General features: G+C 39.0%; 1 protein-coding gene across 7 annotated transcripts in view; it reads left to right on the forward strand.

Moving 5' to 3' along the window:
* ryr3 (ryanodine receptor 3) overlaps positions 1-12,186 on the forward strand; it is a 117,621-nt gene that overhangs the window by 49,349 nt on the left and 56,086 nt on the right. For all 7 annotated transcript variants that reach the window (XM_037537721.1, XM_037537722.1, XM_017682105.2 and 4 more), the window contains 11 exons: positions 2,549-2,653; positions 4,477-4,580; positions 4,898-4,981; positions 6,911-7,070; positions 7,232-7,376; positions 7,517-7,722; positions 7,941-8,115; positions 8,860-9,068; positions 9,176-9,403; positions 10,498-10,658; positions 11,829-11,988. In XM_037537721.1, the coding sequence (XP_037393618.1) occupies positions 2,549-2,653; positions 4,477-4,580; positions 4,898-4,981; positions 6,911-7,070; positions 7,232-7,376; positions 7,517-7,722; positions 7,941-8,115; positions 8,860-9,068; positions 9,176-9,403; positions 10,498-10,658; positions 11,829-11,988 (1,737 nt within the window). The remainder of the gene's footprint in view (positions 1-2,548; positions 2,654-4,476; positions 4,581-4,897; positions 4,982-6,910; positions 7,071-7,231; positions 7,377-7,516; positions 7,723-7,940; positions 8,116-8,859; positions 9,069-9,175; positions 9,404-10,497; positions 10,659-11,828; positions 11,989-12,186) is intronic.

Below are 12,186 nucleotides of genomic sequence, written 5' to 3' on the forward strand. Positions count from 1 at the left end.
CCTTTCCAGCTCTATCTCTCTGTTTAGTCAAACGATACAAGTCCTTTACTCCTTCTTTACTGTCCAGCCTCTCATACAGCTCATCATAGGCCTGAGCCTTTGCCTTTGCCACCATTCTTTTCGCTATGCGACTAGCCTCACAGTACTCCTGCCTACTTCCTTCATCTCTCTGGTTATCCCACTTTTTCTTAGCTGCATTCTTCTTCTGAATACTCTCCTGGACTTCCTCATTCCACCACCAACTTTCCTTGTCTTCTTTCCTCTGACCAGACGAAACACCCAACACATTTTTGCCAGTTTCTCTCACCACCTTAGCTGTAGTTTCCCAGTCCTCAGGTAGCTCCTCACTGCCCCCAAGGGCCTGTTGCAAATTTTTCCCTGAACTGCCTGCAAACATTGTCCTCCTTCAGCTTCCACCATCTAATCTTTGGCTCTGTCTTCACTCTCTTCCTCTTCTTTGTTTCTAATCTCATTCTACAGACAACCACCCTATGCTGCCTTGCTACACTTTCCTCTGGTACCACTTTACAATCTCCAATCTCTTTTAGGTGGCATCTCCTGCTAAGGATATAATCCACCTGTGTGCACCTCCCTCCACTCTTGTATGTCACCCTGTGTTCTTCCCTCTTCTGAAAATAAGTGTTCACCACAGCCATTTCCATTCTCTTTGCAAAATCTACAATCATCTGACCTTCCGCATTTCTGTCTTTCACGCCATACATACCCAGCACCTCTTCATCCCCTCTGTTCCCTTCACCAACATGTGCATTGAAGTCTGCACCAATTACTAATCTCTCCTCTCTAGGGACACCATCTACCACTTCATCCATCTTACTCCAAAATTCCTCTTTCTCCTCTAACTGACAACCAACCTGTGGTGCATATGAACTGACCACATTCAAAATTACACCATCAACCTCCAACTTCAGGCTCATGATCCTGTCTGACACTCTCTTTACATCCTGAACACTTTTCACAAGTTGTTCCTTTAGGATTATCCCTACTCCATTTCTCTTCCTCTTTACACCATGATAGAACAGTTTGAATCCACCTCAAATGTTCCTGGCCTTGCTTCCTTTCCATCTGGTCTCCTGGACACACAGAAAATCTACCTTCCTTCTCTCCATCATGTCTGCAAGCTCTCTGCCTACTAGTCATTGTCCCTATGTTCAGAGTCCCTACTCTATCCTCCACACTCCTGCCTTTCCTTCTCTCTCGCTGCCTTCTAACCCGCCTTCCTCCTCTACCTCTTTGGTGGTCTTCGACCTACAGTAGTCCAATTTCCACCGGCACCCTGCTGGTCAACAGCACCGGAGACGGTCGTTGTTAACCCGGGCCTCGACCGATCCGGTATGGCAATCATATTTGTGATCCGCATGATAGTTTTGGCACAAGTTTTACGCCGGATACCCTTCCTGACACAACCCTCACCATTTATCCGGGCTTGGGAACGGCACCAGAAGTACACAAAGTACACCCCTAATGGCTGGTTTAGATTTCTCATAATGTAGTGGAATAAAAAGTAAGACATTCGACTTTGAAATGTAGTGGAGTGAAAGTAAAAAGTCGCCCAAAATGGAAAAACTTCAGTAAAGTACAGGTACATGAAATAACTACTTAAGTACAGTAACAAATTACATTTACTTCATTACTGTCCACCACTGCTTTTCATTTCATAACTTTTTTTTTATGGTCTGTGTGCTGCAACCATGATAGTTAAAAACTTGAACAGTGGCTCAGTCCGTCATTTTTGGACTCATTGTGAAAGACTGCATTAACATGCGTGTGTTCGTTTTCAAAACTTGACTTGCATTTTTGTCATCCGATAAAATCAGACTCTGGGTAAATAGGCCTTTAGTCCCTTAGTCAAAAGTCAAAAGGTCTGTATTTCCATCTGGCATTTGAACAAGGAACTGCAGGAAGTCCTATGAGCAAGGTTCTTAACACAAGCCTGCAGCAATCCTTAAATATGGGTCATATGTTTTACTTGCCCTGCGATGGACTGGCGACCTGTCCAGGGTGTATCCTGCCTTCAGCCCGATGACTGCTGGGATAGGCTCCAGCACCCCCCCCCGTGACCCTGATGGAAAAAATGGATGGATGGATGGATGTTTTACATCACTGAATTGATATTGGGTGATCGCATAGCTGAGTTAAAAATCGGCCGATACCGAGACATAGTCGTTTGATCGTTCTGTCTCTACCATTTATATATCCACCTGTTCAGCCTACAGCAGTTTAGCTCTGCTCTTCATACTGAAATTATAAAAAGTGTTTCTGTATGTGTTCTATATGAGGCACAGTACAGGGCAGCCAGTCAGAGCATAGCTCATTTGCATATACTAGACCTAAAGGCATAGTAACAAAAACACAAAATTGTGAAAAAATGGTCATATTAAAATGTAATGCCTGACTGTTTTGGTACCTAAAACCATCTAAATGTTTTAAATGGAAAAAATACAAGAGTACAAGAATAATATGGGCCCTTCAAAGACTTTCATTTTTGCAAACATGAAAGCACTGAAAAAACACTCTTTATATTTGACAGATTGTTCTGCCTCCACATCTTGAAAATGTGCGTGACAAGCTAGCTGAGAACATCCATGAACTCTGGGGCATGAATAAAATTGAGCTTGGCTGGACTTATGGCAAGGTAAGAAAACAGCTTAAACGTTTTATATACAAACACATAAATCCTCATCTGAAACCATAGTGCACTAGAGGTAATGACACCATCTCCATAACAAGGACCTACAGTGATTTTTATCTGTATTTCATTACCTGGACTACCAGTATTACTTCTGCCTCAAGAACTGACCATTCTGAGAATGCCATGAGAAGATAATTGAAAATGTCACCCTGAATTTAGAAGAACTGGATCGCAGATAGCTGCACAACAGGCGAGCATGTAGATCTCATTTTCAGATAATAGGGCCAGGAAAGATGAGAACAGACTAATTTAATGTGTGTCCACTGCTCATTGCTGCAGCGTTGCTAAAAATTCTGGTCACATCCACAACCACACCCACACTTGCACACATAAGAGACCTACTCTCTGTGTAGCGGGAGCACATGGTGGTTGAGCTGCAGACCACAACGGCTGTTAAGACAAACCTAATGAGCAGCTCGCTGTCCAAGAGCATGGCAGGAGAAATTCATTAAGGGTGAGGACTTCCATTACTCCAGGGGCCAGACCTTCTCGTTTATTAGGAACAATATTTTGGAGGCCCAGATGTTCACTGTTCAATTTACCTTTAATTAGACCTCATTAGCTCAAAGTGACATTGTCCTGACCAGGAGATGGGGATCTCAGCAGGAGAAATGGCAGAAACTTGGCAAGCACGGTGGCTTACATAACCTACCTTAATTTTTCACTCCTAAATGCCTTTATGTTACCTCTAATGCCATAAAAATCCAAATGGATTGCACCAATTTCTAATTAGAGATGCATTTTATTTTCATAGAGTAAGACTGTTTTATATTACTATTATAGTGTAAGCACTCTGTCTTATTTGACATTTATTGTCTCAGCTTACCTTTCTGTGAATCATTCAAACGTGCTACTCAGAAGTAGAAATGCAAATACTGTAGACATATTTTCATATGAGAAGGTGCAAGAATTTCTAAGCTGGTTCCTTAGTAGAACTTGTAAGTTCAAGAACGGGAAAGGAATAAAAGACTTGTTTCTAATACATGCTGTTCAGTTTCCATGACTCAAATTCAAAAAGTGAGGCCATAATGAGGCAAGTACATTTAAAATTTATATTCACAGACCATAATATTTACCTCATAATGTGGTATATCATAATGTCTAAATACATGTATTATAAATGCATCGACCGCATTACATGGCCTTACATATTGGGATGAATAAACAAAGAGGTTGATTCAGATCATTGATGCAAGGCATTATTCTTTATTCTGTTATCATTTCTATTATCGTAACCTTTATTTTAGCCAAATTCATGAGGTGTGTAACATGGAAGGTTAAACATCCATTTATTTGATGCCTTATTCCAATAATTAAGTAAACAGATGCTATGATGAGGTTGGATATCCATATGTTTATAACCTCTACCATCCCCTCATGGCACTCCTCCCAGTTTTGTTTTGGGCCTCTGGGACACACTTATAGGCCTATTGTCAAAGCTGAACAGACAGTCTCTACAAAATACGGCAAATATCTCCTTTTGAGACCCTTCTCAACAATTATATTTTTTGCACAGTAAAGACTATAGGGAAAGTAAAGCACATTACAAAACAAAATGAAGAACATTCTATAAATTTATGCTTGTTATGTGTGTTCTGCCTGCTAAAAGGCATATTCAGCCAGTTCCCCCATGGCTCCAGCCCCTGATGCAGTTGCAACCCTGTTAGACGTGATGTCAAGATGTATGGAAGGCCTCTACAGTGATGGAGTGTACTGGTTAACCACGTACTATTTTAAAGTATTTAAAAGTACTTTTCTCTTTAAAGATACGAGATGACAACAAGAGACAGCACCCTTGCCTGGTTGACTTCTCCAAGCTGCCTGAAACTGAAAAGAATTATAACCTGCAGATGTCAACTGAGACTTTGAAGTAAGTACTAGCAGCACAGTTACGCAACAGTATGAACTAAAAGCCACAATTGTATCTAGAATTAAAATGCTAATGATAGCTTGAGTGGATCTCAGATAGTATTGATTGGGTGAGTCTGAGGCTATGGGCTGATTTTATCCATCTGATTAATTTAGCACAGTCTCTCTTGTAACAACATTACAGATGCATTTATAGCAGCTCATATAACACTAATAAAAATAAGATAGTGTAGTAGATTTTCTTCCCTTGTAGGGCAATTTGTGAGTAAGTTGTATGTGTAATTGACACAGTAACTGTATCTGAGCTCTTTTTTGCAGGACCTTATTAGCTTTGGGATGTCATGTTGCACACATCAATGCCAATGCTGAGGAAGATCTGAAGAAAATAAAACTTCCCAAGGAGTAAATCCCCACATGCACTGCTTTTATGGACTGTTTCTATTTCTGTAACTCAGTAATTAGGCATATACCATCTATACCATCTGTCATCAGTAAACAGTACTGTTAAATTTGGAATCACTTTTCAAATTAATACATGATTAATAATAATGGTTTGTTCATAGTTTAAAGCATTTTAGTAGTAAGTCATGTATGGCAGCATATTTCAACTTCAAATGCAAATTTTTTGCAAGTTCAAAAGTGCAAAAAGTGGTTGAAAAATAGCTCATAATGCTCACCATGGTGTCTGTTTGCAGAGAAAGTCTTGCTCTTACAGAAAAAGAGCCAGTCATCTTGCTCTTTACATCATATGGGAGAGGCCCCCACAGTAGCCAGAACAACCTCAAAAAACATTTTTTGTGTGTTACTGAGCCAAATGCTAGAAACTATCTATTGTGTTTTTGTCATATTTTACCAGTGATTTCAAAAATGTTTCAATTATTTTCCTCTCTCAACCATTAAAAGAGATAGGAGCCTGGTCTTGTATGGCTGGAAGTAACTGCCTGGGAGAGCAAACTGATTTGCAGTTGTTTTGTGTGAAAGCAATTGACAGAATAGGAGAGCTTATGGCTGCAGAGACACCAATCCTGGTAACATTGTGACCAGCTTTGGGCAGAGGCTTAAACGACTGCCCAAGGACCTGAGCGGCCAATGATGGATATTCGTGTTAAGGAGATGCAGGGCAACTGTGAGTTAGTGCAGTGTTTTCTAACCCTAGTCCTGGTGGAATTTATCAATAAGAGGACTTTGGAAAACCAGACCGCCCAGCTCTTACTTTTCTAATGGGAATGTTAAAGCAGACAAAGCACAAAAATGTGCTTCCGACAGTCCTGTGAGCCTCACAATGTCACTGACATTGTTTGTGCAGCCACTTCACTTCCAAACAACACACTTTAACAAAGAAGCTTTTTAACAACCTCTGAATATTTGTAATGGGTATATAAAGCAGGGAAAACACAAAGAATGTGCAGGATATTGTTCTGATAGTCCTATTCTTCGTTCAGGACCTGTGTTCCTCCAAAGGTCCTGCAAGCCTCTGCATGAAACCAGTCATGGTGTCACTAACATTTTGTGCTTGTGATGGACACAAACTCTCGGTCAGGTATCATTTTCACACAAAAATCACTTTGAATAGAATTCTCTGTAGCCTGCTTAGAGAGTGTTAAAATATTTATTTAGTGCCAGTCCCGCCAAACCTTAGATTTTTTGTCACTTCCTCTTAAAAAATGCCTTGCACTAAGAAGTACCTCCTGACCCCCCACCCACAGTGTTCGAGTGACAGGAGAGCCATGTTGACAGTGAAAATGCAATTTTAAACAGAAATGCTTACTTTGTCAGCATGTGAATTTGAATGATGTGTTTAATAATTAACACTCACATGGGAAATGCAGCTGTAAATACACAATTGAATTCGCATTTTCAAATTTGCATTTGAATTGAAAAAAATGTCTGGAACCTGCTGCCATAGTGATGACATGACAAACATATTAGTAGCTTCTAAATAGCAAATGTTATTATATGATCAACTGTAATTATCTATTTATAGTTATTTACAGTTACTCTGAATGGCTGTTTTATCAGCAACATTTGCTCACTCTTTTTTGAATATGAGGCATTCTGGATATTATTTTTCTTTTTTTGTAATTTTATTATTAATGCTGTACAGCTTTCTCAGTTTTGATGGAATCACATACAACTCAGTTCATCACCAGACATTTCTAAATTTTAGAGCTTCCTAGAAACTGTTTGAAAGAATATTAACATCATATTAGAATCATATTATACATGTATCTGCAACAAGATCTTTTTATGTTATCAAAGACTGTGATTCCAGAGTTATGAACAGAGGTGTATATGAGTTATGGATTTAATCTTTGCATCTCTGTCTTATAGCTATGTGATGTCAAATGGTTATAAACCCTCGCCGCTAGAACTTTCTGATGTGAAACTCACACCTGGTCAGGAGGTTCTGGTTGATAAACTGGCCGAAAACGCTCACAACGTTTGGGCCAAAGATCGCATCAAGCAAGGATGGACCTATGGCATTCAGCAGGTAAATCTCTACCTTTCAATTCATCAGATTTTCAGTGAAAGACATCAATAAGGCCTTGATGTAAAGAAAAATGTCCACCTTCTTGAGAAGGCTTTTGATTATGAACTCCACTGGGCTCTGTCAGACTTGATCTGAAGCGGTTTGGCTTTTATTATTCAAAGGACTTGAAGAGCAAACGCAATCCTCGGCTGGTGCCATATGCTTTGTTAGATGAACGCACAAAGAAATCCAACAGAGACAGCCTTCGAGAGGCCATTCGAACGCTAATTGGATATGGATATAACATTGACCCCCCTGACCAAGAGAGTGAGCATGGATTTGTATTCTCTGTATTTTCAAATGCATATGAAACTATGATTATACAAACCATCTTTGAATATTAGAACATCTAATATGATTTGAGTAGGATCTTTCCTGGCCTTACAACGTCACTGTTTGTCCCACAGCTGCCCATGTGGTTGAGAAGTTGAGTGTTGAAAACATTCGTTTCTTCCGTGTGGAGAAGACCTACGCAGTGCAGTCTGGGAAGTGGTATTTTGAGTTTGAGGCTGTGACTGGAGGAGAAATGTGCGTGGGCTGGGCCCGGCCTGGCTGTAGACCGGACATTGACCTGGGAATGGATGACCAGGCATTCGTTTTTGATGGCTACCGAGTAAGTGTCATGCATTCATTGCTGGGTTTTTTTTCCTTCTTTTTTTGATAGACTTGACCCCAGATTGGCAGTGGGGTCCTTCAAAATATCCCCTTTTCAGCTGTTTTACTTTATGCTGACTTTGGAAAAGGGCAGCGACTATTCAAAGTCATAATTGTGAATAAAGCCAATTAGGTTTCCGAATGTGTCCCTACTTAAATGTGAAAACTACCTTGCAGGGTCGCAGGGTACACATGGGCAGTCACTTCTTTGGAAGAACATGGAACAAGGGTGATGTGGTGGGGTGCATGATCAACATGGAGGACAAATCTATGATCTTCACCCTTAACGGAGAGATTCTCATCACTAATAAGGGCTCTGAGCTCTGCTTTGCTGACTTTGAGACCGAAGAAGGTGAGCTTATGATAGTTACCAGAAAAACATGAGCAATGTCCTGTTTTCAGTTGTATTGTACCAAACTACAGTACTGTACCAGAGATCACTCTTTTATTTCTGCTCAAAACGGCCATTACATGCAAGGTATTACATTTTTAGCTTCAGGAAAAATCCAGAAAACAGATTTAGCAGAAAATTACACAAAACGACTAAATACATTTTTCAATGTTTAGTGTGTACACCCTTTGCCTTAATTATAACTTGAATATTTTTCAGGAGATTTGCTTTCAGTTTACCAACATGATCTGTGGGGATATTTTTCAGTGCCTCCAAAGTTCAGTCTAAGAATTTGGTTGTATTTTCTGTTATGGTTCAAGTAATACAAAACAATGCGTTGCCTGGAAATTAAATAAATCAATGGTATTTTTGCAAAGTGCTGCAGCAAAAACAATTCAAAGTATGGAGGCAAAAAACAGTACTCTGCATATTTGGCATTTGTTTGTGAATTACTTATTTGTGATACCATTAATGGTATGCAAAGTGTAGTGAAACCATTCATTATTGGAAAAAAATAAGTTTACTTGCTGTGATTTAAGAGTGATTTGTCAGGAATCAGTTTAAATGAGTTTTTCCTTTGTTTTGATTTAAGAAAGAAATGTCAGTAATCAGCGTGAATCAGTTTTTCACTTTTCCCATTAATGGTCAGTTTTAGCAACCTTTTTTGAATGTATGCCTGTTATTAGTGACTTGTACTTTTTTCAGGGTTCATCCCAGTGTGCAGCCTGGGTCTTTCCCAGATAGGCCATATGAATCTGGGTAAAGATGCCAGCACCTTCAAGTATTACACTATGTGTGGCCTGCAGGAGGGCTTTGAGCCTTTTGCTGTGAATATGAACCGAGAGGTCCCCATGTGGTTTAGCAAACGCCTTCCCACATTTGTAAATGTGCCAGAGGACCATGAGCACATTGAGGTACAGTTAATCAGAACAAGAAATCACTTCTTTTTAAAGGTGTAACTTTCTGATGTATTTAGGACTCGCAAATAATTGGGCATCCACCTGTTTTCAATCATGTTTAGGTGACTGGAATTGATGGGACTGTGGACACCCCACCGTGTCTGAAAGTGACCCACAAGACCTTTGGGACACAGGCTAGCAACACTGACATGATCTATTGCCGATTGAGCATGCCAGTTGAGTTTTATCCAGGTCCCAGGAAAGTCACAAACATCAACGAAGTGATTGCTGATGACCAAAAAGCCAAGAGAGACAACAGTGGAAAGATAGATTATAAAAGCATTACAAAGGTACAGTTTGGCTCTTATGTTTGAGTGGCTGCTGCTGCTGACAAATAACTAGGAGTTTCATTTTTTTAGCAGTGGTGGACTAAGTAAATGTCATTTGTTACTGTACTTAAGTATTTTTCTCATGTATCTGTACTTAACTGAAGTATTAAAATTTTAGGTGACTTTTTACTTTCACTCCACTACATTATGAGAAATCTGTTGTTCCTTTTGACTTATGTGTGCATAAAAACATAACATGTCAAAACAAAAGAAGCGTGAACCAAGAAAATCAATCAGGGCACAGCTGCACTTTGTTTTAGGGCTTGTTTTGACCTGTTGGACAAACCGACCCAGTGCAAGCCCACAGTTCAACATCAGCACAGCAGAGGAAAAATTTTGGGAGAGTCTGTTCAACATAAATGATGGAACTAACCTAACTTTGTGTAAATAGACTACATTTTAGAAATATGTACACTTATGCAGTTGTGACTGTCGTATCATTATTCTGAATTTATACAAACACTTCAGTTTTATAGTAAATTTGTTTTTGCTAGTTTATGTTTATTAACAAAGACCTACAGATGCAATGTAGTAAAGGAAAACACATTTGTGAACCTGTGATTAAAGCAAGTTTTTAGTAAACTTACACTTGTAACTAAGTTGCAAATCAGAGCCATTCGGTTCTACCTAATGGAAACACCTTCAGTGTTTTGTGCTTTTGATTATTTTAATAGACGTCAGCATCAGGCTAATTAATGACATTCTGTTAAAAGATGGTTTACCAGTCACTGCAGTATTTTCACCTAAAATGAGTTAATAAAGCAAGAGTCTTGTTATAAAAACAGTAATGCGACGTTAAGAGTCAGAATTAATCTTTTAGTACTTTTACTTTCAACTTAAGTACATTTGAAGGCAAATACCAAAAGGAGAGACTGCTTCTAATTTTCTGCTTTTTGGAGTAATATTTTCCTTGAGTATCTCTACTTGAACTCAAATACATGATTTGTGTGCCTCGTCTACCACTGTTTATTAGTGCATCTGCTTCTACAACATGCACTGTGAAGGTGCTAGCTGTGTTATTAAGTCTGAGCTCATTCTCTTGCTTCTTGTTTCAGTACTTCTACTCGGTGAGAGTGTTTGCAGGTCAGGATCCTGCATTAATTTGGGTTGGCTGGGTAACCCCAGATTATCACTACTACAGCAAGAATTTCAACCTGAGCAAGGTCCGCACGGTGACGGTAACTCTGGGTGATGAGCGGGGCCGTGTTCACGAAAGGTCAGTTCTTCCCTCTCACTCTTAAAAGGATCTTAAGAGTGATTGTGTAGCATGTGTTTTGATACAGGTACAGTACATTGCAAAAGTCAGAAGTCATCCATCAGTAATTTAAATTCCAGTCAAAATGGACATTAATTACAAGTGATTCATTTTTCACGAGTTGTTTCTGGGGAGATTAAACAGAAAATATTCCCCTTGCATAAGGAAGGGTAAAGTGAAAGGAAAAAGGTTAATAATAAAAATTAATAAATATTAAAAAAAAAAAAAGTTTCCTCCTGGAATGTAAAAAATAAATTAAAACATAAATAAAGAAAATGGGATTCACTATCAAATAAACAGTACTTACAACTTTCATCTTTAAGAGAGAGGAGAAAATCAGGCTCCATTCTTGCTTCAGAGCTGAAAAAATCCTTTCACTGTGAGAAGACAACTTAGTGTCTATAAGGATATGTAGCTGTCAAGAAGCCCTTACGAAGAAAAGAAATGGACAAAAAAGAAGAATATTTGTAAATAGTTAATGGTCTAACCACCCCAGAGTTCAGACCTCAACATCAGTGAAAGTGTTTAGGTTTCTTTTCGTTTGAAAAGATCAGATTTGCGTGGCCACATAGCTCTGAAAACATCAGTCACATTAAAGCAAAAAATCGGATTTGTGCCCATTCAACCTGGTGATGTGAAAGTAGCCTAAGACTAAACTTTGGAGGTGTGGAAAAGTATCGTTGCGTAAAAAATCACAATAACATTCAGACAATTTCACAAGGTATGGAGCAAGCAGGTGACGTGGTAATCACATTTGTGCCAGCAACAATAAAATATGCCATAATACTTAATGTAATGGTTTATATTTCTCCCTCATTCTTCATATTTTTGCAGAAGACATAAAAATGGCAACAAAAAAAAAACAGATGAGTCAGACATATGCATACAGAATGTAAATCCATTGTAAATGTGCTTCATTGCTCTATTGACTGTGTAATTAAAAATATAATTATATAATGTAAACAAAAATGTATAGAAAAATAACCCTTCTTATGGGTTAAATAACTTCACTATGTTACAGCCTTCACTCTCAAGTGACATGCCTCTGTACTGTACTGGAACTGTGTATTATTGTATTTCACATGCTGCTTTACTTCAACCTCTGTGTTCTCTCTTACACTATTTGTCTAGTGTGAGGAGGAGTAATTGCTACATGGTGTGTGCCGGAGAAATTTCCAGCAGCTCTACTGGACGCAATAATATTGATCTGGAAATTGGCTGTCACATTGACCTGGCCTCTGGCCTGGTCTCATTCACTGCCAATGGGAAGGAGTTGCCCACTGCATATCAGGTATCCTGTCTTCAAAATCCTGACTTTTTTGTGATGTCCATTCAAGGGCAGTGATATCAGTCCAAAAAAAATCATCTTGTCCTTTAGACATTAGCAAACAATAAATTAGGTTATTCAACATTAGCTTGCAATGAAACATTTTAGAGAGCCTCCATTTCCTCTAATGGGAAGCTCAATTTAAAATGAATAAAGTCCTTT

Source organism: Pygocentrus nattereri, chromosome 4, assembly GCF_015220715.1.
Source record: "Pygocentrus nattereri isolate fPygNat1 chromosome 4, fPygNat1.pri, whole genome shotgun sequence".
In the NCBI taxonomy this organism is placed as follows: domain Eukaryota; kingdom Metazoa; phylum Chordata; class Actinopteri; order Characiformes; family Serrasalmidae; genus Pygocentrus; species Pygocentrus nattereri.